Source organism: Lynx canadensis, chromosome A1 (assembly GCF_007474595.2).
Source record: "Lynx canadensis isolate LIC74 chromosome A1, mLynCan4.pri.v2, whole genome shotgun sequence".
Taxonomy (NCBI): domain Eukaryota; kingdom Metazoa; phylum Chordata; class Mammalia; order Carnivora; family Felidae; genus Lynx; species Lynx canadensis.
The window spans coordinates 94,162,695-94,190,675 of NC_044303.2; the positions used below are offsets into that span (position 1 = coordinate 94,162,695).

At 40.6% G+C, this 27,981-nt stretch overlaps 1 protein-coding gene across 2 annotated transcripts; it reads right to left on the reverse strand.

Moving 5' to 3' along the window:
- Positions 1–65: 65 nt before the first annotated feature.
- Positions 66–27,863, reverse strand: FEM1C (fem-1 homolog C). Of its 2 annotated transcripts, none has more exons than XM_030316803.1 (3): positions 27,681–27,863; positions 26,090–26,828; positions 66–4,788 (listed from the first exon to the last, which is right to left on the reverse strand). In XM_030316803.1, the coding sequence occupies exons 2-3, from the start codon at positions 26,631–26,633 to the stop codon at positions 3,479–3,481; spliced, it is 1,854 nt and encodes a 617-aa protein (XP_030172663.1). In that variant the 5' UTR covers positions 26,634–26,828; positions 27,681–27,863; the 3' UTR covers positions 66–3,478. The 2 variants fall into 2 exon arrangements, with proteins under 2 accessions (XP_030172663.1, XP_030172670.1); XM_030316810.1 differs by having other exon boundaries at positions 27,678–27,863.
- Positions 27,864–27,981: the final 118 nt, after the last annotated feature.

Sequence of the window (27,981 nt, forward strand, 5' to 3'; positions counted from 1 at the left end):
TGTTTGGAAACAGAAGTACACTATCAAAGCATCCAGTCTTAAGAGTTAATAAGAATACGCTTGTATTTGGTGCAAATTTAATTTTATTAAACCTTACAATGAATGTTGTGGCATATCATTTTCCATTATGTGACAACTTATTGGCTGGCATCTGAATACAGTACTTCTTCTGAAAAATACGCAATGGGAAGTGACAAAAGGGAGAAACTAGTTGTTTAGTGATATATGAGGGCAAAAAGAAAAAAAAAGAAAAGAAAAAAGAGAGAAGAGAAAGGATGACGACCAATTAGTTTCTCTAGGATCTAACTCTAAAATGGTTAAAGTTCCATGCAAGAATGCTGCCGTCACATTACGCGAGAAAATGGTTATCTCATCTGGTTCCCACAATTCTGATAATTACAAGGATTATTTTACCTGTAAAATTCAACCTAAGGTTTCAGCGGGGCAAAATGATTTTAAAGAGCTACTTTTTCACATACAAATTTAAAGAATTTTCCCAAGTCACAGTAGCTGCGGGGTCTCTAAGATATTACATGTTAAGGTAGTCACTTTGTCAGTGAGCAATTGCTTAACTTCAAAGTCGTCATGGGCACCATGTTAGTTTTTGCTGATTTGGGTTTTATGCCCATGTCAGATTTATGGGTAAGAAAATGACTCTTTTTTAAACCTATAATCCACTTGTCTTTATAAAGTAGACTGGTATCTAATAATCTGAGTAAAATGACCATTTCTCTTCCAGGAATGATCAAGAGCGGAACATTGGAAATTCAGCAGGCCTTACAGGGCATTTGTACAGAAATGTCACCAAAACTTACAAACCCCAGTCAACATCACCATGTTACAGTATAGTTTAGTTCGAATCCCATGAGTACAATTAGCTCATCAAGTATTAAAGTACTCATTTGTGGTTAAAAAAAAGGAACACAAATTTAAGTATTTTTTTAATTCAGTCAAGAATGACTGTGAGAATACTTTCAGACAAAGGCCTTAACGGTGTCCAAGGTCACGTTTCTTAACCAACCTCCTCCAGAATGAAATCATGGACCATTCTCAGCTATCAAACTAACGGATTTTTCAAGAGCTCCGAACAGCATTAGATGGCGAACAGAGAACTGTACCCTAAACTGAAATAAGGCATTTCAGTTCTCAAAGCCGAAGAACTGTTCTAAGTGATCAATATTTAGTGGTGGAAAAGGCTACGTCAAGAAATCCTTAGTTCCACTAAAGTTGTATGATTCAAGTTCACCTATAAAGTACAGTGAGGTGTGTGTTACTATACGAGCACGTAAGCCCTCTTATCCCCTCCCAAAAAAGAGGGGAAAATGTTAAATCACTTAAAAATCCAATTGCTCATCATTTACCCCCAAATTACTGAGATCTACTGGTGTAGATTTACTGTACTTACAAAGTTTCCCTTTTTAAAAAAAGTAGCTCATGCATATATAATTCTTATACCACAAGGTCAGAGGCAAATGATTTCAAAATACTGATGTCTGAGAGTTCTAGCATATTTGTCTAAATCATAAATTACTAATACATGTGGCAGCTCAAATATCCCATCAAATTTGTCCGTGGTAAATATGGTTTTAAAATCTCTTCATCGAAAGGCTAGAGAGTGACCATTTATATCCCATTCACCCTTTTCAATGGTGAAATTCAATTCACAACCTAGTGAAGATATCTTAAAAAAAAAAAAAAATTAAACCTCAATTATTTAATCAGAAAGTAAGTCTAATGCTTTTTTACTTACTACTGTTCATTGTGAGTTTTGTACTGAATAAAGATGAAATCAACCTAATGTGATTCTTTGCAGTGATGACTCCTTAAATACCATTACATCAAACCCTCAGAATAAAATGGAAGCAAAAACCCAAGTGATCCAGCTCATTCGACTCACAGGTAAACTTGAGTTTTTCTCCAACAAATGAGGAGCTTTTTTATTCAGAACAATTTCATTAAGACATTTGCAGGGCAAATGTGCCATCATAAATTTCATTCTGAATAACAATAAAGTGCTGAATGAGAATTACCTGAATCTTTTTTTTTTTTTTAATACTTTTCACTTATCGTTTCTTAAAAGAGCCCTTTCTGTGTGTGGTGGTGTTAGCAAAGCTGTTCGCAGAAAACAAACGAACAAAAAAAACGACACATAAAAAAAGAAAAGCAGAGCAAAGCTAACTTTCAGTAAGGGAATATAGAAAGCACTGCAACCTTTGTGTTTAACTACAGTGACAAATAACTGAGACCAAAGTAATTCATGCAAGGTATCTTTAAAGGTATACTTAGGCTGGAAGAAAGAAAGAATGGACACTCTACTGACCTCTGATACTAGGGCAGTAAATTGCATACTAAAATACCTTAATTATCCTAGATGCCTAGATCTGGCTTGGCAAGCATCATGCCACTGACATGCTTTAGCTCTTTTGGTAACTAAAAGTGATCTGCAGTTCAAGTGCTGAATTATGTCAATGTGACTCATTAAAGCTGTATGATAAACTTTGAGGTTAAATTTAAGCAAATGCTCTACACCTAATCACATCATCAGCACAAGCGGGCCAATGCTGGCGCAGCATGAAAGGTGGGTCGCTTTATAAAGATTCTTCCTTGTACTGCATGATATATTAAGATGACAGACCTAAATTTCAACTGGGTTAATGAGTTAGAATAGATTTGTTTCCCAAATTTAGCACACGATAATTTCAGTGGAGTAGAGAGAGAAACCTCAGAAGTGAAGAAAAAGAGAAAAAAAAAACAAAGAAACAAAAGAGCTTGAGCTCGGGTAGCTAACCTGTAGCTCTAAAAACTCATGCTACAGAGAGTACCACTTTCATAAAATGAACTTTGTAACGAAACTTAACAGTGTTTTGAGTCGAAGTTGACCAACTGCTGCATAGAAAATGTGCTAACATACAACAGTCAAGTTTAAGCCGGTGCATAGAGAAGATAAAGCACTTATGGTAACTGCAAATGGTTAACAGGTCCGGAGAGGGTGTATGACCTAGCATGGGTCCGTAAGGGGGGGAAAAACTCTGAAGTAGAAATGGTTAGGAAAACAAAGGAAGCGGAAACGGGGAAGAAGCTTGGAGAAGAGAAGGAAGAAGCAGGAAAAAGAAAGATTTTTCGATTGTATAAAATTCACAAACCAGTAAAGTATAAAGACACCACTGAAAAACGGTGAACTCTGTCCCAAACACCCAACAGCAAACAAAACCAGAACAGGTAAGCCTTTGGCAGACAATTTTAGAAATTTGAAGAGGACATTACATTTCTCAATAATTCACCAACAATATATTATATGGTATATTTATATTAAATACTGGGAAACCAATCCTGTCAATCGGATGCTTCTAATGCTTTAGCCAATGAGAGCACGAGGAGATCAAGCTAAGTGAATGCTGGTGTCATCACAACAGTGCTCGTTTATGAAACAACTGTTACCGATTCGTGCTTTGACAGTGCAGAACATACAGTCCGGTCATCATCTATGAAGCGAAACAAAGGTCTCCAGCTTCTCTGGAATGTGCCCTTTGTAATATATTCTATGATTCACTATGACACGAGCAGCGAGACACTGCAGGGTGGTATGGTTTATGGGCTGGATCAAATTTTTAGCTATTTCCTTCTCATCCAGCAAGTCGCTAGCAGTTTGTTTGTGCAGGTTTGTGGCATCAAAATGTGCACCTGATTTAATAAGGAGATTCATGATGTCTGGATGGTTGTTGAGAGCAGCGATGTGCAGGGGACTGTTGTCATCGGAGTCTCTGACGTTCACATCAGCACCGCATTCGATCAGTATGGCAGTCACTTGCAGAGATGGGAATTTACAAACAGGGTACCGCCCCACACACGTGGTATTCTTGTCCACGGCCAGATGAAGAGGGCTAAAGTTATTCTTTCCCCTCGGATGCAGCTTCAGAAACCTGTATATCGTCTGCTTTTTGAAATGGTCCTGTTCTAGAGTACAAGGAACTTTTTCTAATAAGCAAATCAAGTGCAAAATAATGGAAAGAGCCTTATTTAACTGTAATGGGTCGGCCGGACACTGAGTTTGTTTGATGGCTCGCTCTATTTCAAGGACACTTTTGCACAGTATGCCCATAAGATCGTCAAATGTAACAGTGGTGCCCAGCAGGCCTTTAGCCCGATCCTGCAGCATAAAAGAGAACAGTTCTGCAAAAGACAACAAGCTGCTGGCGGTCATTGGGCTTAAAGGGTCCAAATTGTTCTGCTGCATATCCAAAGCATACTTCCACAGGTTGATGCATCGTTTGAAGTTTCCAGAGTCCGCATAGACTGCGCCTCTGTATCTAATATAGTAAGAGGTATCGGGATGTGAAGGGCCAAGAATGCGCTCTCTAATCAATAGTGCCTGCATTCTCATCTCATCGGGGTCAGCAATAAGACCTTCTAGTTCCTCTGTACTGTTTACCTCCTTGGCATAATCGTAAGCCATTATCAGTGTCTGTGGTACTGGCTTGCTAATTATATTAGTCCTATCACTGTACCTCATGTTCATGGCCTTTTTCCAGTATTTCAAGGCCCCAAGCAGATCTCTTTTTTTGTCTACAAATGTAGCTCCCAGAAGCTCCAGAGCATTGATCCGTTCTGTCTTGCTCGTCTGTGCATGGTGAGTCAGAAAATCCACAATATTTGTGTGACCAGTAACACTTGCTGAGAGAAGGGGAGTCATTCCATAACCATCCTTTTCCATCTTGGCACAATACATGAGAAGCATCTTCATGATGTCCAAACTTCCAGATTCCGCGCAATCGTGCAATGCAGTATTACCTTAAGGAGAGGAAAGAAAGAGATAACAGATTTTGAGGGACCAGGGTACAAGGGAACACATGAGGAACCTAAAGAGAAGCAGGCAGTCCCAGGCCGCCCTTTGTGGGACATTAATTTGACTACACACGAGAAAAAATTATCCCGGCACCTAAAACTAGTGTCTGACACACACTGGAAGTTAAATAAACACTTGTTAAGTTTGGTGACTATATGACCAAATTAGGCATGAAAGGATCATCCAAGTCACTAAATGAAATTCAAAATTAATCCATGGCCTCTTGGGTTTTTTAAATAATGTTTTCAAGTGCATATTCTTTGACTCAAAAGTGATGAAATGAAATTAACCAGCTATTCAACTCTGCAGTCACTTAACTTTCTGGGTCAGCTTCCACATTTAAAAACAAGAAATTGAATCCATGATATCTAAGATCCTCTAGTTTGATTCTAATAGTAGTCAGAAATTATGTCTTTCAATATTTGATTGTCAAATGGGGAGGTAAGCTGTCTTAGTCAAAATCCTCGGTGACAAAGTACTTTCCTCAGCTCCCGTAAGAAAAACAAGTCCACTAAAATCTGAAAAAAATATGTGGGTGGTTCGATATGAAGTTTAAAAGAGACATCTGAAGTGTCCTTTCATAATGGATTACTTCCCATGGTAATTTAATTTTTTAAACATTTTTTTCAGATGTACTAAATGTTCTGACGCGGTCTTGTTCTTCCCACACGTGGATTAAAACGGACAACAGGCACATGTCGTAAAAGCCTGTACGCAACGTATTAAGACAATACAACCACCGAAGTATTTCAGTTGCCCGAGTTCAATGCCAAACATTTTACCAGTTATCATAACAAAAATTATCACACAGACCTTTGGTATTTCTACATGGTGTTTGCAAAAAATTTCAACAGTGAGTCATTTCAGGCACATGTGCAGAAAAGAGTTAACATAGCTGGCAGAGACTGGTTATCCTCAAAAAGAACTAGCTGCTTGCTAAGGGACAGCCGTCAGCTGACACCTGAGAACTCATCTGGTGAAGAGTTCAGAAAACCCTCCTTAAATGATAAGGGTGGCTTCCTGTTTGTATTGATAATATAGTTTATGCTGAATACCTGCTTTCCTTCTGAGAGCCTGGAATTTGGGGTATTTCCGCAAAGGGTGCCTATGTGACTAGCCTCCAAGAAAACCCCTGGGCTCTGAGTCTCTAATGGGGTTCCCTGGGCAGAAAACTGCTGTGTGTGACCTCTTACGACAAGGAGACAGCGAAAAAAGCCTGCAAAGATTCCTCTCGACCCCACCTGTGCCTCCCCCCTTAGGATCCAGCTGCACACCCTTCATTATGTCACCGCAATACATCTTAGCCATGATTACAATGGTATGCTGACTCACCTCCAGACATGGGGGGAGGCCGACTCAGGGTGGGGGGATGCTGACACAGCAGGTGTACTAAACACTGGTTTAAACTTGAATACTTCACATAACAGATCTATTAACTAAAATTCCAAAAAGCAAGTTATGACACATTAGGACTTTAATCTTTCCACAGGCTTATCCTGTTTATTCTTCCATGATACCTACAGGAATTACATGATTATCTGCACATATTTATTCTGACTCAAGATTCCAAAGGTCCACAATGGAATGGTGCCTGATGGCATGTTTTAGCAATGTGTATATAACCAAGCACTCAGAGAGCCCAGAGCTTCTGACTACTAACGTTCATTTGTTCAAAATAATCTCCATTAAAAAACACAGCTACTACTAAATGTATTTTTAAAACTTTTAAAATTAAAAATCCCTAATGGTACTTTTTTCCTCTAAGAAAGAGACAATATAAGGGAAATATAAGGTTTCAATGGCATTTTTCTCCATTCAGAGTCATATAAAATCAAGAATAAGAATGCAAGAGGGGCACCAGGTGGCTCAGTCAGTTAAGCATCCGACTCTTGGTTTAGGCTCAGGTCATGGTCTCTCGGTTTCGTGAGTTCGGGTGCTGTGTTGGGCTCCCTGTGGACAGCCCACAGCCTGCTTGGGATTCTCTGTCTCCCTCTCTCTCTGCCCCTCCCCTACTCGTGCCATATGTGTCTCTCTCAAAATAAATAAACTTAAAAAAAAATAAACAATGCAAGAGAAGTCATTTTCTTTTTTTTTTTTTGTCTGAATTGACTTAGAATTTTACTGTGTTCTTTTAAAACATATTGACATATTCTTGATCAGAATTTTAGATTGTGAGAAGTCATTTTCTTAATTAACTGGATTGCTGTACTGAAATACACCATAGACTGAAAAAGATGACTTTTAAAAATAAAAAACATACAGAAGAGTTTCACATCTAGTAATGGCAGAGTATGATCAATCTTCCCGGTAAGAACTAGAAAAGCTGAAAAATTTATTTTTAAAAATCTGTTTGATTTAGCAAAGAGCTAAAAAGTGGACAACATCCGGGAGCAGAAAGAAAATTAGAGAAGTCCAGGATTTGGGGAAGCTTCCCCCAGTGGCCTCTACCAATTCTGGAAGCAGCAGCTAGTAAAAAACTGAGTGGAGCTTCTGACAACTTGGCAGAGCCAGGGGAGAAAACCAGAGTCCAGAACCCACTAAGAAGGGAACTTTGAACTGCTCCCTGCACCCCTTCCCCCCTCACCGTACACTCTGAGTCATAGCTCTGAAGGGCTGCACCCTAGCAGTTAAGGCAAACTGCAAACAAACCAGGTACTGGAGGAACCTAAATCCAATTTAAGATAGTGTTGATACTGAATTAAGGAAATTCGGGATTGCTAGTTAAACTAGTCAAAAGCCAGAAGCAAATACAAATAGTAATTAGAGAAGATATTGTCTATTTGCTATAGCTCAAATTTTTTTTTATACTCTTTATATATAATGTTAAGTATCCAATCAAAGGAACTGCAACACAAAACCAAGACAAATAAGAGCTGATAGGCCCAACAGAAGATCCAGATAATATAGTTATCAGACACAGACCTCAGAATAATAATTATGCTTCGCAAAGTATGAGAGATTAAAAAACATTTCTGAGAATTAGAAAAGTGGAAACTACAAAAAAGGAACAAAACGGATGTTCTAGAACTGAAAACCTCAGTGGGTGGCTTTAAAAGCAGATTACATACAGCTGAAGAGAGACTGAGGGACTGGACAATAAGTGAGGTGAAAATATACAGAAAGCAGCATGGAGGGGACAGGCTGGCAAAGCAGGGACAGTGAGAGACGATGTCAGAGGGTTAACAACCTGAAAGCCAGAATTCTAGAGGAAGAAAATGGGCCCAAAGCAATACTTAAACAGCTAAAGTCTGAGAATTTCCTGAAGCTGATGAAGTACTAACCACAAATTTAGGAAGTCTTACAAATACCAAGACAGAGAAATACAAAGAATATCACCTCCCGGCTCACTACAGCAAAACTGCCCAGTGCGAAGGCAAAGAGAGAAACGTTACAACCAGAGCACAGGTGGAAACCACCTGCAAAAGAGCCGCTAGGCTGAGAGCCAAGCCCTCCTGGGGAATAGGAACTTGGGAGTCAACAGAATGGTATCTTAAAAGCACTGAAGGAAGGGAAGCGCCAACTCGAATTTTACACCCACACCAAGAATAAATGTGAAATGAAGCACTGGTTCAGGCAAGAACGAAAAGAGAAAAACCAAGGTACTTATGACCAGCAGACCTAAATACTACGGGGTGTTCTCTCTAGGCAAAAGAAAGATGAGCCACATGGAAGCATCGAGATATGGACAGAAGCATCAATAAAAGGGATAAATACGTAAGAAATAGAGACTTTGGAAAGAACAGTGCTTTGTAGGGCTTGAAATGCATACAGAGCAATGAAATGCTTCACAGCAACAGCATAAAAGGAGGGTAAGTGGAGTTCAACTATTCTAAACATGTTTGCAAGGCTCGGATAGAGGTAAAATCAGAAATTTATGTTATTCCTTGAATAGACACTTTTCTAAAGAAGGCATCAAGATGGCTAACAGACACATGAAAAAAAGCTCGACATCACTCATCATCAGAGAAATACAAATCAAAACCACACTGAGATACCACATCACATCTGTGAGAATGGCTAGTATCAAAAAGACAAGAAATAACAAGCTTCGGTGAAGAAAAGGAACTCTCGTGGACTGTTTGGTGGGAATGTAAATTGGTGCAGCCACTGTGGAAAACAGGATGGAGGTTCCTCAAAAAATTAAAAACAGAACTACCCTACGACCCAGCAATTGCACTACTAGGTATTTATCCAAGGGATACAGGTGTGATGTTTCGAAGGGGCACATGCACCCCCATGTTTATAGCAGCACTACTGACAATAGCCAAAGCATGGGAAGAGCCCAAATGTCCATCGACGGATGAATGGATAAAAATGCAGTGTATATATATTCAATGGAGTTATTACTTAGCAATCATAAAGAATGAAATCTTGCCATTTGCAGCTACGTGGATGGAACTAGAGGGTATTATGCTAAGGGAAATTAGTCAGAGAAAGACAAATAGCATAGGACTTCACTCATATGTGGAATTTAAGATACAAAACAGATGAACATAAGGGAAAGAGAAGCAAAAATAATATAAATACAGGGAGGAGGACAAAACAGAAGAGACTCTTAAATATAGAGAACAAACTAAGGTTTGCTGGAGGGGTTGTGGGGGGGCCCATGAGCTAAATGGGCAAGGGGCATTAAGGAGGACACTTGTTGGGATGAACACTGGGTGTTATACGTTAATGGATGAATCACCGGATTCTACTCCTGAAATCATTATTGCACAATGTGCTAACCAACTTGGATGTAAATTTGAAAAATGAAAAAAGAAATAAATAAAATAAAAAAGAAATTTATGTTATTCCTTTGGTAAGTCAAGGTAGTACAGTAATCCATAAAATAACAGCGGATATGCAGCATGTCATTATTATGTAGTCTCTAATATAGAGAAAGAAAATGAAGTAAGAAAAAAAGAATTCAGACAAAAAAATGAGAAACAAAGAACACAAACCAGATAGGACAAATAAAAATCAGAAAATAGAGATTAAAATCCAAATATGTTAGTAATTACATTAAAAGCAAGCAAACGAAATGTTCCCATTAAAAGACATAAAATGTCAGACTGAAAATACAAATACATGAAACTCAACTACATGCTGCTTACAGGAGACACAACCTTCAATATAAGGGCAGAAAAAGGCTAAAGAGGAAAAAAAGGGAAAAAAATTTATACCCTATGCAAAAAGTAACTATAAGGAAGCTGGGTGATATTAAAATACAGGACTGGGGTGCCTGCTCAGTCAGTTAAGCAGCCGACTTTGGCTCAGGTTGTGATCTCGCGGTTCATTGAGTTCGAGCCCTGCATCAGGTTCTGTGCTGAAAGCTCAGAGCCTGGAGCTTGCTTCTGAATCTGTGACTCCCTCTCTCTCTGCCCTTCTACCACTCACACTCTCTCAAAAAATAAATAAATGTTAAAAAAATAAATAAAGGACTAAGCAGATGCTAACTAAGCAGACGTTAAGGCAAAAAGCATGGCTAATTAGAGATAAAGGGAAATATTTTATAAGGATATAAAATTCAAAACAACATAAAGATACTGTAATTCTAAACTTCTTTTGAGTTAAGAACATAGGTTTGAATTATATAGAGCAAAGAATCAACAGAACTCCAAGGAGAATCGGGCAAATGCACAATCAGGCAAGTACACCTGAACACACTTCTCAGTACAGAAGACCAAAACTGGTAAGGATATAGAAGATTTTGAACACAATTAACAAACATGATTTAACAGACATACATAAATGAACACTGGACTCAACACCTGTAGAATACCATTTTCTTCCAAGGATATAGGGAAAAATAGAAACACCAACCACATTCTGGCCATAAAGAGAGTCACACAGAAATGTCAAGGGACTGATATCCCTGATTATGTTCTAAGTTCACAATGCAAGTTAGATATCAAACACACACACACACACACACACACACCAACACCAACAAAACGCTAGAAAAATCTCCATGTATTTGAAATTTTAAATATATACTTCTAAATAACCTACAGGTCAAGGAAGAAATCCCAATGGAAAAACTGAAAATATTTGTAACTGGATGAGAACAAAAACCTTAAGTAATTGATCTGGTGGGATATGGCTGAAATTGTGCTCAAAGGTACATGTTAGAAAAGAAGAAAGGCTTTAAAAAGATGGCCACACTTCCATCTCAAGAAAGTAAAGGAGAAAAACAGTAAATTAAACCCAGAGAAAGCAGAAGCAAATAATAAAAAGCAGACATCAGAGAAGAAAACAGTATCCATACGGCAGCACAGCATTTTTTATTTTCCTAAATGTTATGTATCAACTGTTGCCCCCTTGTCATCTTACATCCATAACTATGCAGGCAGAGAAAACACTTATTCTACAAATAGAAAACAGAGACATTAGTAATAGAACACACACCCATGCCTCCCAATCACCACTGTAGTGCTCTGCTCATTCCTGGGGTCATATTTTAAATGCTAGTCATCCTCAAATCTGATGAGTAAGTTTTATCTAACACAAGCCAAACCTCCTAATGAAACTCCACTGATCATGTTACTTTCCAGCTCAACACCCTTCATGCTTCCTCTAAAGAAACAGCTGAAAATCTTTAAGATGGCTTGAAGAATCCCACAGCACTGATTCTCAAGGCACTATCTGTGCAGGGTGGGAGGACAACAAGGAAGAAATCCATAGTTTTAGAAAAAACATGTGAAGTAAAGCTGAATCTTGGTTAGTGGTAACACACGTAAGACACACTATGAGGAGTGGATTTTACCCTACCCTACTTCTCCAGCCTCATTTATCAGCACGTCCAATACGAATGCTGCACTGTGAATCTTGCCAGGAGCTGGCAAACTTCTTCTATAAAGGGCTCGACAGTTATTTTTAGGTTTTGCAAGCTGTAAGGTCTCTGTTGTAGCCACTCGACTCTGCCATGTCAAGAAGTATCCAGGGACCATACGTTACATGAATGGGGACGGCTGGTTTCCAACAAAAATGTACTTATGGGCACTGAAATATGACTTTCATGGCATTGTCATGAGTCATAAAATATTCTTCTTCATTAAATTTGTTTCCAACCATTAAAAGGTAAAACATCTTAGCTCTCAGGCAGTGCAAAAACAGGAGGTGGGCAGGATTTGACCCCCGGGCCATAGTTGGTCAACACTCTCATTCAAAAGACATTATCGGGGCACCTGGGTGGCGCAGTCGGTTAAGCGTCCGACTTCAGCCAGGTCACGATCTCGCGGTCCGTGAGTTCGAGCCCCGCGTCAGGCTCTGGGCTGATGGCTCAGAGCCTGGAGCCTGTTTCCGATCCTGTGTCTCCCTCTCTCTCTGCCCCTCCCCCGTTCATGCTCTGTCTCTCTCTGTCCCAAAAATAAATAAACGTTGAAAAAAAAATTAAAAAAAAAAAAACAAAAGACATTATCAATCATTCACATGGCAGAGACCCCACTTCTGCTTCCTGTCACTCTGTCTTAAGTGTCCCTCCCAGCACGGGGGACAATCCCACTCGTGTCCATGCCTCGGCTTTTCATTTCCCTGTAATACACTCTTCCTTCTTTACCATTTTAACTTCTTGTCCTTCAAGTTTCAACAGAAACTTCAGCTGCCCAAAGAGGCCATCTTGTTTATACCACATCGATTTGTCATTTTGAGAATGCCTAGTGAATAAATGTATCACTTATCCTGGTAGGTAACCCTACTACATGGGCTATTATAATATTATGTCATATCTTCTAATAGTACAGTATTACTGCCACACAAACCGGTTTTCCTACCTTAACAGTCTATTCCTAAAGTATACAGACCCCATGTAACATTTCCTTTGTATCCCAGCTAGCAGTTAGCACACTGCTAAGGCTAAGGTAAGATTCTTAAATTTTTGAAAAATGTTTATTTATTGGGGCTCCTGGGTGGCTCAGTTGTTAAGCATCCAACTTTGGCTCAGGTCACCATCTTGCAGTTGGTGGGTTCAAGCCCTGCGTCGAGCTCTGTGACGACAGCTCAGAGCCTGGAGCCTGCTTCAGATTCTGTGTCTCCTTCTCTCTCTACCCCTCCCCCGCTCACACTCTATCCCTCTCTCTTAAAAATAAATGAACATTTAAAAAATATTTATTATTTATTTTGGGATAGAGAGTGCACAAGTGGGGGAAAGGGAAGGGAGGAAGGAGGGAAGGGGGGGAAGGGAGGAAGGGGAGAGGGGGAGAGGATCTTAAGCAACTCCACACTCAGCGTGGAGCCCAACACGGGGCTCAATCCCATGACCCTGGGGCCATGACCTGAGCCAGAATTAAGAGTTGAACGTTTAACTGACTGAGCCACCCAGGCGCCCCAAAGATTCTTAAATTTTTAATAGCTGGTATCACAAAAAGTGATTCAAACTTAGGATAAAGTAAGCTTAAAAAGTAAAATCTCAGGAGAGAAATCTTAATTACTCTAACAAGTTATGTATATGACCACCACAGCTTCATGTCCTAAAAGCCCTGAAAAAAATGTTTCTGAATTATAGTCTAGACCTTGACTCAAAAGTTTAGAAGAGGCAAAAAAAAAAAAAAAAAAAGCGTAATTTTAAAGCAACTATAATTTTTGTCTGAAGTCTCCAAGTCTTTCTACATAGATGTTTTGATAAAGTTCTAATCAGTCTATTTACAACTGTTTCCTGCTTTTCTCCTACATCTGTCATTTTGTCACGATGGGCTACCGGTAGGTACATGGTCCACATGAACTCCATGGATACTACGCGATCACTATTAATGGCTCTATGGTGAGTTCAAGCAAGGAGGCATGAACCAAGTTAACACAAACACCTCCCGTCAATGGATGTCTGCAGAGCTTCAGGATTTTCACTATTACAATTAGTACCTAAAAGCCTGTAAGGACAGATAACAGACCAGTGACTGCCAGGGGCCAGATTGAGAGGGGCTAACTGCAAAGGGGCATGAAGGAACCCTTGTTCTACCTTTACTATACTGGTGGGCAAGCTACAGTGTATGTGTATCAAAACTTACGGAACTATTTCCTAAAAAAGATGAGTTTTATTGTATAAAATTATACCTCAATAACTAAATGACAAAAAAAGTAATGTCTAATTTAAAATAGAATCACAAATGTGTGAAAGCTTAAAATACATCTTTAATTCATTCCAAAGTAATTAGACAATCTTTTAAAAGTTCTACTTTTATAGGAGGCGCCTGGGTGGCTCAGCTGGTTAAGTGTCTGACTTCGGCTCAGGATATGATCTCACGGTTTGTGGGTTCGAGCCTCAGGTCAGGCTCTGTGCTGACAGCTCACAGCCTGGAGCCTGCTTCAGATTCTGTCTCTCTCTCGCTCTCTCTCTCTTTCTCTCTCTCAAAAATAAACATTGAAAAAAAAAACTTTTTTTTTAATAAAATAAAAGTTCCACTTTTATAGTATTCTTTCTGCTACTAGAATGAATTTTCGAATTTTAATTTATATTACTTCTATACCTAGAGACACAGAGCATTTTCCCATGTCTGTTCACAAACTTTATTTTCTTTTATGACAAGTCTATTTACGTTCCAGTTTCTGGGACTATTAGTCTGACTTTCTCTATGCATTTTATAAAATGTTGATCAGTTATCTGCTATATTTATGATATATACCTTGCCCTATTGTTTCGTTCGAGAGAGATGCTTTCAGTATTAAACGCAAGTTCTTGTGAAAAATATCTAACAAGTTGAATTTAAAAATCAAGTTAACTATGTCCTGATGACTAACCTCTGCTAAATTATACATCAAAGACCAATAAAATTGTATTTAATTTTTGCTAGGTTTATTAATGACAAACTCTTGGTGTATAACATCATGTGCCAAGCAATACTAAATATTCAACTGAAGCATTTTCCCTGGGTTATGTGCCTCTTAAAAATGTTTCCAGGGGCGCCTGGGTGGCGCAGTCAGTTGGGCGTCCGACTTCAGCCAGGTCACGATCTCGCGGTCCATGAGTTCGAGCCCCGCGTCAGGCTCTGGGCTGATGGCTCAGAGCCTGGAGCCTGTTTCCAATTCTGTGTCTCCCTCTCTTTCTGCCCCTCCCCCGTTCATGCTCTGTCTCTCTCTGTCCCAAAAATAAATAAAAAAAAAACGTTGAAAAAAAAAAAAAATGTTTCCAGGGACATCTGGATAGCTCAGTCGATTACACATCTGATCTTGATTTCAGCTTCGGTCATGATCTCACGGTTTGTGAGTTCAAGCCCTGAGTCAAGCTCCATGCTGACAGTGTGCAGTATGCAGCCTGCTTGGGAATTCTCTCTCCCCCCACCCCGCCCCATTCATGCACACATGCTCTCTCTCAAAAATAAACTTAAAAAAAAAATGCTTCCATAATACACAAGATTCGCGATCTCTACCTCATAAGGTCTTAATTTTGTGTCCTCAGAGTAAGAAAGCCAATTAAAAATAGAACACAAGGTTCAAAAATAAATACTAATATTACCAGGCACCTTAGATGAAATTAGGGATATTTAGCATTGAAATTTAATTTACCTTTAACTAAAGAAAAAAAAAGAAAGAATATAAACATTGTATTATATAATTCTCAATGCCTGACTCAGAACATGTTCATTTGAAGAAAAAATAAAACTTCTGACACTGAATTCATTATGGAAAATGCTTATGATTTCTCAAAAGGCATGTCTGTTAAAAGGCCATTTCTTAAAAATCAAGCTAACAGTCCAAGTGTTAATTCAGTTAAAGTATTTATGCAGAAAGTTAACACAGTATGATCTTAAATGTATTACTTTTCAGCCCTATAACTGAACATAGAAACAGTGCGAAGAATCTGGAAGAATAAAAGGTAGCCCTACTCGTTGAGAGGCTTCTGGGATGGACACTAAGGGAAGGAGACAGAGGTGCGCACGCTTGGTCACCAAAGGGAGGTGGGCTCGGGGGATGGGTGAAATAGGTGATGGGGACTGAGGGGCACACTTGCCGTGAGGAGCACCGGGACGGGGTAATGTGTGGAAGTGCTGAATCACTATGTTGTACACCCGACACTAATGTAACACTGTATGTTAGCTATACTGGAATTAAAATAAAAACTTAATAAAACAAAAAACAAAAATTATGGCAGTATTTCTCAAGAAGACCTTTCTACAAGCGCCAATCTTGGCTGCTGTTAATTCTAGAGACCTGTAATCTTGTGATAGCAGGCACATGAGACTACACTCCACTGTGAAAGTTGAGGTGCCTACCGAAGGGGTCAAGATTTTCCTAAAATAAGTAATCCAAAAACAAACTAGTATTTTGAGTAATAACTAGTTGGAGCCCTAACAGTTCCCTGGCTCCACACCAGATGTTTTGGGCTTGACTAAACAATAAATAAGTGATTGTCTGCATGAGATTGTTACCAATCAACTAACGACTTAAATCATACAAGAACTTCAACACAGAATTTATAACTATCTCCATTTGAATAAGATTACTTAGGCTCTCCAGGATCAGAATTAAGTCAGTTCCTAAACCACTCCCAATTTCTATTTTTATTGAAACAAAAATGTTCTCGTAAGGGCTATACAATGTTTTACCAATACAAAATGTCTACTATAAACTGCTTTTTCTAACAATATCAATTGAAGAGATTTTGCTGTTTTGTAAAGTTCTCACACAGTTCAAGTTTTGTGTGTATGTGTTTTAGTCAAATAAAGTTGTGCTTCTCAAGCTTTAACGTGCACAATCACCACTGGATCGCAGTAAAATGCAGATTCTGATTCAGGTGATCCAGGGTGGATCTAAGTGATGCCTACGCTGCTGGTCTTTGCTACTATGAGAGCCAGGGAAACAGAGGAGGAATCTTATTTTCAAAACAGAAGAGAAATCTTATTTTCCTGTTTGTCATATAGGTGTCTGCCATTAAACTAACACATCTAGTAATGATATCAAGAAATACAAAGAGAAGGGGCACCTTGGTGGCTCAGACGGTTAAGCATCCAACTCTTGATTTCGGATCAGGTCATGATCTCATGGTTGATAGGTTCAAGCCCCGTGATGGGTTCTGCACTGGCAGCACAGAGCCTGCTTGAGAGTCTCTCTTTCCTTCTCTCTCTACACCTCCCACACTGTGCTCTCTCTCAAAATAAATAAACATTAAAAAATAAAAAGGGGGGTTCCTGGGTGGCTTAGTCGGTTCAGCATCCGACTTCAGCTCAAGTGATGATTTCACAGTTCACAAGTTTGACCTCCGCATCGGGCTCTGTGCTGACAGTTTGGAGCCTGAAGCCTGCTTCACGTTCTGTCTCCCTCTCTCTCTGCCCCTCCCCCACTCGCACTAGGTCTCTGTCTCTCAAAAATAAATAAACATTAAAAAAAAAAAGACACATGAAGAGAAGTTGAAAAGGAGGGTTAGGTCACAGCCCTATTTCACACCACACAGAAAAACGAATATCTCCACTCCACCTTACGCGTGAATGAGAAAATTCTATGCCACAGCAGGAAAAGGGTGTGTTCTATGACTAGATTACACCGTTTGACCCTCAGAAACTTTCCTTTGTAATAAAGGATATCAGTAAACCCTGCAGTGTATTCTTAACAATTTTCTAGTTTAAGTCAAATCTAAGTGATCTACAAGGTGAATATTTAAGAAATCAGTTTGTAAAATAAAATCCAAATTGCTGTGAATAATACCTATCAGAAGAGTGAAAACACCAACATAAACTGGTACAGCCACTGTGGAAACAAAAACACTAATTCGAAAAGATACATAAACCCCTATGTTTATGGCAGCACTGTTTACAACAGCCAAGATATGGAAACAACCTGAGCGTCCATCGACAGATAAACAGATAAAGACGACATGGTGCGTGTGCGTGTGCATCTGTGTGTATACACACACACACACACACACAATGGAGTAATATTCAACTACATAAAAGAATGAAATCTTGCCATCTGTGACAACATGGATGGGACAAAAGGGATGGTAAGTGAAGTAAGTGAGACAGCAAAAGACACAGATCATATGATTTCACTTGTATGTGGAATCTAAAAAACAAAATGAACAAACCAAAACAGCAACTCATAAACATAGGTGGTTTCCAGAGGGAGGGTGCAAGGGGGGATGGGCAAGATAGCTAAGGGGGATTAATAGGTACAAACTTCCAGTTATAAAATAAGTAAGTCATGGGGATACAGAGTACAGCACAGGGAATACAGACGATAATACTGTAGTAACATGGCGTGGTGACAGATGGTAACCACACTCACTATGATGAACACTGCGTACGTTATTACTCAAATCACTATGTTGTACACCTGAAACAAATACAATGTTCTGTCAACTATACTTCAATAAAAAGAAAGGAAGGAAGGAAAAAGGAATGGGAGGGAGAGACATTTTATAATCACTTCAGTTTTTACAAAAAAAAAAAAAAATTAAGTTTGTTATAAGTACTCATTTCACTTGTTCCTCTTATTTTAATGGTATACCTGACTCCCTTTCCATTACTCTTAACTTCTCTCATTTTCTTTAAAAAATTAAATTTACTTAGAAAAAGAACAAAGTGATGGGTGGCTTAGTTAAGCATCAACTTCGGCTCAGGTCATGTTCTCACGGTCTGTGAGTTCGAGCCCCGCGTCAGGCTCTGTGCCGACAGCTCAGAGCCTGGAGCCTGTTTCCGATTCTGTGTCTCCCTCTCTCTTTGACCCTCCCCCGTTCATGCTCTGTCTCTCTCTGTCTCAAAAAAATAAATAAACGTTAAAAAAGTTTAAAAAAAAAAGAAAAAGAACAAAGTGAAAAACAACCTACAGAATAGGAGAAAATATTTGCAAATCAAATATCTGATAAAAGACTTGCGTTCATAATACATAAATTACTCTTACAACTCAGTAATAAAAAGATAACCCAATTTTAAAACGTGCAAACAAAGACACCTGTCCAAAGAAGATAAACAAATGGCCAATAAGCACATGAAAAGCACACAATGGTGAACATCATCACGTGAAATCAAAATCAAAACCACAATGAGATACCACTTCACACCCACTGAGATGGTTATTCCCCCCTCCAAAAGAAAAAATAGTAGTAACAAACATTGGAGAGGGTGTGGACAACTGGAACTCTCCTAGGCTGTTGACAGGAATGTAAAACGGTACAGCCACTTGGACAATAGTTTAGCTGTTCCTTAAAAGGTTAACAGAGTTGCCATGTGACCCAGCAATTCCACTCCTCCATATATGCCTAAGAAAAATGAAAGCATACATCCACACAAAAACTTGTACATGAATATTCTTATCAGCATTCTTATCCTAATAGCTAAAAAGTAGAACCAATTCAAATGCCCATTAACTGATAAATGGAGAAATGTGGTCTATCTACACAAGGGGTTATCCAGCAATAAAAAGAACATGCTACAAAATGGACAAGCCTTGAAAACAATATGCTAAGGGAAAGAAGCAAATCATAAAAGACCACATATTAGGACTCCATTTATATGAAATGTCCGTAGCAGGCCTACGTCCCTAGAGGACAGAAAGATTAGTGACTGCCTAAGGTTTCTGCACTTGGGGTGGGAGAGGAGAGGGGATGCAGTGAGTATGACTGGATATGGGTTTTGGCGGGTGGAGGATGAAAAGGTAGTTGTGGTGATGACCACACAACTCTGTGAATACACACTTAAATGGGCGAACAGTACGTCTCAAAGCTGTCTTAAGATCAAAGTACTTGCGTTTTTGGTAAAAACTTCTGACTTTTAGAAACAGCAATTAAAGGGTCTCTAACTGTAACAGACTTACTGGAAATGCACAAGAACAATTCTCACCGCTGCTCTTTGCCTACTGTGCCTGCCATCCACTCTTCTTCAGTTGTGTGGCTGGGACCGTGAGAGGCTCACTTGCAAAGGAGGGGAGGGGGCCTGCGACTCAGCTGCAGAACAAGGCTGATTCCAAGTATTTTATTCCTGGAATAACTAAATGGTATGTGCTAAGGGAAGAGGTAAGAAGGAGTAGAGAGAAACACTTCAGGGTATCTAAGGGGCACTAGAAAGTTCCTCTGCTCAGGATGTTTCCCTTCCCCATGTTTATGCTAACACCAGAGATACCTGAGAACAGGAGTTTGAAGAAAAAAAAAAAAAGGAATCAAAACAGAATCAAGGACAAACTGTGCCAAGGTTACCATGTGCCCTCCCTTCATAAATCCTGTGTATAAGGCGCTGAGTTCGAAGCATATGGAAATTTAACGACACAGGTCCTTGAGCTTCCAACAAGTTCAATGCTAAAAACATCTGCATCCAGAAGTAAGATGAATTCTTATGACTGAAAGGGAATCAGAAGTGCCTAGGAGGGTCTTGACATCAGGTGCAATTTCAAGGCTAAGACAACCTGAGCTTAGGAATCCAGACTAAAAGCAATCAACAGTAGTGTAATGTGATGAAAATTACACAATGTCAGTTGATGAAAACATCAACATTACAATTGAGACTCATTCAAACTCCCTTTCCTGGCCATTCTTCCTAACAGTGGGGGACAAAAGGAAGAGACTTGTCTTCCTCAGATTTGCACCCACATGGCTTCTTTACCTGGGCCGGTCCCCACCTCTACCTTCCATCACATACCTTCCTAATGTCTCAGGAGCATACGTCTCTAGAATGCCAGAGGCTTCCTGAATTTTGTTTTAAACACTTTTTAATCTAGGAAAATCTGATAAAAACAGACTTGGTGACAGTCCCACTTGTACCCAAAGGTCAAGAAGTAAAACTTAACCTCAGCCTTAAGCTCAACTCGCTGCCAATAGCCCTAAAAGAGCAGTAGTGTTCAGGATCTACTTATTTTCTCCAACTTCGGTTCACTTGTGAGGATTTACAGTTCAAAATCCAATCTCCAGGCGCAGAGGAACACGATGGCTATCTCCCCACTGGGCTCCATCTACACATTTTTCTGCAGCTTCGCTTCTCCAAGGAGGATATCAAGTCTCCCTGCGGATACAGAGACGTACGCTCAGGGACACAAGAGGGCAAGAATGAACGTGGAACCACTCAAGGGAGCAACTTGATGCTCTGGGATTCAAATGTGAATGAATTCAACTAGTAAGTTGTTGTTTTTCACTATTATGAAATCAGAATGAACACAGAAACGCCACAAAACAGAATGAAATTTGATGCCCCTCTCTTCACCTCTTCTCTGGAAGTAGGTGTGTTGAGGTGAACCAATAGCTGAGAAGAATATTCAAAGTCAAGAAAGAAAATAGAACTACTTCCAACAGTCTCAGAGAGTCCTGAAGTACAGGGAAATAAACTACCTAGGTGACAAGGGGTATCCTCTTGGTCCTTTACCTTAATATCAACAGTTCTTAATTTACGGGGCAGATTTTCTGATCTAAAATAATTTTGCAGCTACAGTGAGTGAAAAAAAAAAAAACAAGAAAAAAAACAGTAAGATTTCTTTTTTCAGATTTTCTTGACTGAAATACATCTAGACCCCAAAATGCCTATCCTATGGGACAGAACTAATATAATATGCCTAGGGTTTGCTTTAAACTACTGCAGAAAACAAAGGAGAGGAGAAAGAAATCCCCTGGAGACCCACCTGTACTGCTCTTTTTTCACAATTACGGTCTTCATTTCTTATTTCATGTCTCCATGTGTGTATTTATTTCCATAGTGAAAGAAAAACACAACAGTCCCTGCCAACAAGGAGCGTATAATCCTTTTTCTCTTACATCCAGCAGTCATTCAACAAACTCATTTACCAAATACCCACTACAGGCCAGGCTCTCTTTCTAACACATGGATACAAACACCAGCCGCAAACTTTCCACTGCCTTACCTCTACATAAAGAATAAAATCAAACTCCTTTATCTAGACTTCAATCTAGCCCTGAGCGCCCTTTGGTCCAAATATGCCTTTTCCAATTCTTGGACCCTCCAAGCAGATCTCTCAATGTGCCCTTCCTCACACCATAAAACTGTACCAAATGCATTCTAGAGATATGAACCCCAACAATCCTTTCAAGGCCCAGTTCGGCGTCTCCATGAAGATCCCATTCTTCTAAAATCCACCAGCGTGGACTTATACTAACCCGTTAGCAGTTGGCAAATGTGACGTCCTGTGTCTTCTCAGAGCCTCCCACAATGTCCAGCACAATGCCTTGCCTACAGAAAACTCAGTGATTATCTTATTACCAATTAACCTACTTACCTTGGGTATTTAAAAAGATTAAGCCATGCATGAGGATAGCATGAGGATCCTGCTAGGACCAGTGTCCCCAGTCCCGACTCAGAGAAGCTCTTCTGCTCTGAGGCATTCCAATCACTTTCAGCTGCTCAATTCCCCAATCAAATCAGGGCGTAAAAGCAGAACTGAAGGGCGCACCTAACTGTACTACAGGCCCTATTCTGAACTGAACAACGAGAACATAAAAAAAAAAGGAAAAACAAAGCAAGCCAAAGATGACCATAACCGTGAAGGGCTGAAATGTGATCACTCTGACACGGGCTTGTTCAATCACTTCTGATTTGTGGTCTACGGCTCTACATGGCAACCCGCTCTCCTGTTTCAAACATCAAATGCTGTGTTAAAATGGAGAAGTATTTCTAAATATTTCAAAGTTTTTCTCCTTTCTGAATGCCAGGGGAAAAGAAAGAACCCACTGTCTCCAGAGGTAACGAGTTGGTTGCGAATAGAATATTACCATGTATCAAATAGAAGACAGCGTGACTGCAAAAAAAAACAATGGAATACAATGGAACGTAGAGGTCATGTGCTTTTTGTATTTAGGCAGACCAAGCATAATCTGCCAGTGTCTTTTTTCTTCAGAACCATTTCCAACAGTGAACACACACAATTTCCTAAGAAATTATTCTATTTTATCCCTAGTCTCACCAGTCTTTTCCACTTTTTGGACAGGAGGAAAAATGGGGGGAGGGGGGCAGAATCCTTTCTTGATGTTCTATCACATAGATCCTTCTCCAATGTTCCCCTTAGATTCAACTGGTTCCTGCTTTTTTATTATGCATTAACCCATAAAACAATCTAGAGTCAGTAAGAGAGTGATTATCAAGGAATGGAAGCTTCAGGATCAGAGTGGGGGAGGGTACATATATACTTTAATCAGCCCCCAATTTTCATTAAGAATCGCTGTCAAGGGGTGTGTGGGTGGCTCAGCAGATTAAGCATCTGACTTGGTTTCGGCTCAGGTCACGATCTCAGTTTCATGAGTTCAAGCCCCGCATTGGGCTCCATGCTGACAGTGCAGAGTCTGCTTGAGAGTCTCTCTCTCCCTCTCTCTCTCTCTGACCCTCCCCCACTTATGCCATTTCACCCTCTCTCTCTCTCTCTCTCTCTCTCAAAATAAATAAGTAAACTTAAAAAAAAATCACTGTTGAAATTAAAAGACACCATGACAGGTAAAAGCAATGCACACAAAGTGATACACGTTATATATATTTTTAAAATACTGTATTTGTATGTATATGTGTGTGTGTGTGTATATATATATACATATATGTGTACATGTATATGTACACATATATGTGTATATATATATATATATATATATATATACGTGTATATACACATACATACATATATATGTATAAAGGAGGCTATCTGAAAATAATTTTTGGTACAAAATTATTTTCTCATGGTAAGTGTAATTTTTTGTAAAAGCCACAAGTGGTAGATACTGATACAGCAGGAAAAAACAACTCTAGAATTAGATCATTTGACCAAAAGAGGCAGCATACATGTCCTCACATGCAAAGCTATGTGATAATGGTGATAAAAGGAACCTTCTTCCGAAAGAGCAAAGGTAATCAAGGGAGATACCACTCAGTTTACTAGGGGAAAATGCTCACACAAATGTGATCTGCTTAGGGCACAGGTGTCTCACACATTCTGTCTCCAGAAGTAGACAAAGAACCTCTGAAAACCATACATAAGGGAAACAGTACCAGGACTCATCTCTCCAATGACCTAAGGGTTTAAAACAATTTTACTTAAATATGTAAGTTTAACAATCTGTGTATTATTAGGCTAATGAATAAAAAACCCAAACGAAAGAAACAACAAATCCAACAAGCCTAAACAAGCAGCCATACCTTTTGTTTTTGATGTTTATTTATTTTATTTATTGGGGGGGGGGCCTGGGCAGAGAGAGGGAGACACAAAATTAGAAGTAGGCTCCAGGCTCTGAGCTGTGGGGCTCGAACTCACAGGGAGACCATGACCTGAACAGAAGTCGGGTGGCCCAACCAACTGAGCCACCCAGGCGCCCCAAGCAGCCATACCTTTTAACCCTCTCTCAGCTACTTACGATTTCAAAGCATTTCCCATGGTAACCTGGTCACGTAAGCAGTAAGTGTCCTCTTAAAACAGGCTTTCTTTAAAAGAATGTGTTGAAAACAAACAAAAATGTCATGCTGTCATTTGAGCCAACAACCCACCTCAAAGACAAGCAAGAACAAATGAAAAAAAGGGTAAGAAAGAATGTCTACAGGAACATTTTTTATCCTACTGAAAAGACAGAAGATAACCCTCCATTAGGAGAGTATGCAGCTACTGAAATTAAAAGGCTGTAATTAGTGACATTACAGATATTATTTATTAAGCTAAAAAAGGGTTACAGAAGAAGAGCATATATAATAAAATTACATGTATCTCTATGATAAATTCAGAAATATTTTTCAAAAGGATTGTCTATAAGTGGAATTTTGTGAGATTTTTATACTTTCTCTGACAAAAAAAATTTACAGAAAATCAGTGAGCCTGCCTTTTTTAAAAAGATCATACTAATTTCAGTGAATTATGTCCAATAACTATGTAGTGTCCCTTAATTGTGTGGTGTAGGCTCTCCAAAAGGCAATCAGAGGCTCCCACAATGATAAATGCACCCTTTGATTCAGCAATTCCATTTATAAGTATTTATAATACAGCTATTCTCACATAGTGTGCAAAGCCACACTTTTGTTTAAGAATATTCACAGAATCTCTGCTTATATTGGATGTGACCTAACTGTCCATCAATAGGGCCTAGATAAATTATGTATATTGATACAATGAAATACTGTGTAGCCATGAAACAGAATGAGGCAGTTCTGTGTGTTGGAGCTGAATGACGTCCAAGATAATTTAAGGTTTAAAAACAACAACAACAACAAAATAATATGCATCAACTAACAGAAGGGAAAGAGGGAGGAAGAGACATAGACAAGTATACTGTCATCGCACAGACTATATCTAGAACACACAAAAACAGGGAGAGTGCTTACAAACAGAGGCTGCAGGGGGCTGGAGGTCTAGAAATCAGACTTCTTTCTCATTGTAAACACTGGAAATCAATTTGAATTGTTTGAATTTTTCGTTCCATGTGTGTAATCTCCTTTTAAGTTTTAATAGTTTTTTTTTTAAATTTCGCTGTGAATCACTTTGCTATTGTATAAACAAACATGCTGAAGGGGAAAAAAAAAAGGTTCCAAGCATCAAAATACGCTATCAAAACAGCTGTCTTGGAGAGTTTAGGGGAAAAAAAAAAGCTTCACAACTATCATTTGCTGCTTTAGGTTTATTACATCCCTGAAAATTACACACAGTTGTGAACCTGAGCCCTTCTTTTCCACAAAGGTGTTGACACTGTTGCTAGCCAACAAATCCACGCCTTGTTCTGTGCTCAGTTTTGTAGCATATTTTAAAATCTGTTTTCTCTCTCGCTATATTTAATACATGCTCAACGTGAAAGGGTTTTCTATTGGCCACACAATAAATTAAGAGAAGAAGGGGACAGATTTTCTTTTTCCACTGACATTAATCCTTCCAGGTCAGTGTGGCCTGGCCTTCCCTGACAAAATAACAAATGAAATGCCTACCCAAGACACAAGACAATGAGTCACTAAATATAGTAGTTTCTACTACACCGGCGTTCTTTAAAAAACAAAAACAGAAAACAAAAAACAAAACAATCTAGGCTAAAAAAAATATGTTACCTTGAAGTATATTCTCAAGTAGACTGAACACAAGCCTAAAGGCTCAGGTCAACTGTCACTAACATCCCCTGTAAGTCTGGGGAACCCAGGAATTGGAGAGTACTCCAAATAAGAGACGGAAAATGCTACTTAACACAGCGACTGAGGGCTTGTTATCACACTCATTCAGCGTATTCTCAAACATCAGAGAAACAACCAACAAGGTTACGCTGGAAGGGACACCTAGCCGGAACAGGTCTGGCAATGTGGGCTGACTCAACGCCCACTGTTTACAGTGATGCATCCAGCTTCCTGAAAACGATGGTAAACACTTAAAACACAGAAACGAAGAGGCTGCACTCACCTTTGACACTTTTTCTATTAACGTCTGCCCCCTTTTCGAGTAAATACTGCGCAATCTCTTTGTGTCCTTTGTAACAGGAAATCATCAGGCACGTATGCCCGTGGCGGTTTGATACTTCCAAATCGGCTTTGTGTTCCACAAGGTACTTTACTATTTCCAAATGGCCATCGAAACAGGCGGCTCGGAGAGGGGTTGAATTGGTCAAAGTGGTGTTGTTGACGGACGCTCCATGATTTAACAAAGACTGAACCACCTTCAGATGTCCCGCGGCAGAGGCGGCCCACAACGGCGGGGCCCCCTCGATGGTTTCGCCATCAAAATTGACGGAGCCCCCGACCTCTATGCAGGCACTGCACTGCTCTAGGAGGAATTCCACCATGTCAAGGTGCCCGTACCTGGCGGCCATCAGGAGTGGCGTGGCCCCATTCGTTTTTTCGGAGATCAAGGAGGAAACCTCCTCTTTGGATTTGCTTGCCAACAACTTGGTGAGAAGCCGGAGTTTGCCATCCCGAGCTGCGTTAAACACTGCGGTCTTTAGATCCATTTATGTCCGGTTGAGCTGGCTGCGCTTTTTTTTTTTTATCCTTCAAAGCAAAGCCCCAGCCTAACTCTACGGACACAGGCAAGAGTTACAGGAACCAAAGTTCAATGTTAATCACGGCACTCCAAACGGACATAAAACCACGGAGAGTGTGTTCTGTCTTACTGCCTTCCAACATCTGAAAACCAGAGCACCAAACTAGGAAAAGGAAGAAAAAAAGGGGGGGGGGATTTGTGAGTTTTCCATAGGTAAAGGCAAAAACACTGTTTAGGTTTTCTTAATTTCTACTCCTGGGGGAGGGAGGGGGCCGGATAATCCCATACTTAAGGGACAACTCAAGCCACCAAAACACGGTGGGAAAGACTACAAAAAGGTTACACACAGACCCAAATGTTTTGGTTTGGTGGGAGGCAGTTTCTTTTCTATATACGGTAAGCTGAAACACTACAGGCGACCGGGTTTTCTCGCCTCCAGAGCAGCCCAGCATTGTTCTAGTTTTTGCTTTGCACACGCCCAGGGAGAGTGCACCCGAAAGCGGCGAGGGACGCGGGTTCAGAACTGTTTCTCTTCCTCACATCTGCAGAGGGGAGCGAGCCAAGGGCGCGAGACTGAAGGCCTCGCTATGGCCAGAATGGGTTTCGAGAAGGAACAAAAAGGTCGGCCACGACAAACCGCGGCCAGCCAACGCCAAAGCCCTCGCCCGACAAGGTTCGCTTTCCTTTAAAACTACTCGAAGCTCTCAGGAAATCCGGCCGCCTTCTCTCTAACTTCACCCGCCCCATTTTGATTCCCCCCCCCCCAACCCCGCAAGGGATCGCAGGTTCCCCCAGACCCCGCGCCCCTCTGTAACCTTCACCGCCACCTTCTCCGGAGCCCGGCCGCCCCTTCCCCGAGCGACCACGACCCTCGCCCGCCGGGCCGCCGAAGCTGGGGGCCTCCGGCCCGCCGCCCGCTGCCGGGGGCGCCCTCCTTCCCCTTCCCGCCCAGGCCTCCCCGCGGGCGCCTCAGGCCGCAGCCCGGGCTCCGGCAGGCCCCCGCCGCCACCACTACCTGCCCGGGGGCTGGTCCTCCCCACCGCCGCTGGCCGCTCGGGCTCGGGCCGCCCCCCTTAAATTGAAACCGTTGTCCGCGCCGCCGCCCGGGCCGGCCTGCTCCGCCTGCAGCCGCACAGCTCCTCCATGCCCCGCGCCCCACAGGAATGAATCCGGCCGCGCCGTTCGCCCCGCCCCGCCACGCCGAGCCGCCTCCCGCCCTCCCTGGCTGCGCGGGCTACAGCAGCTGCAGCGGATGCCGCGGCGGATGGTGTAATGGGCTGCGGGCCGGGGGCCGGACGAGCCTGAGCCAGGTTTCA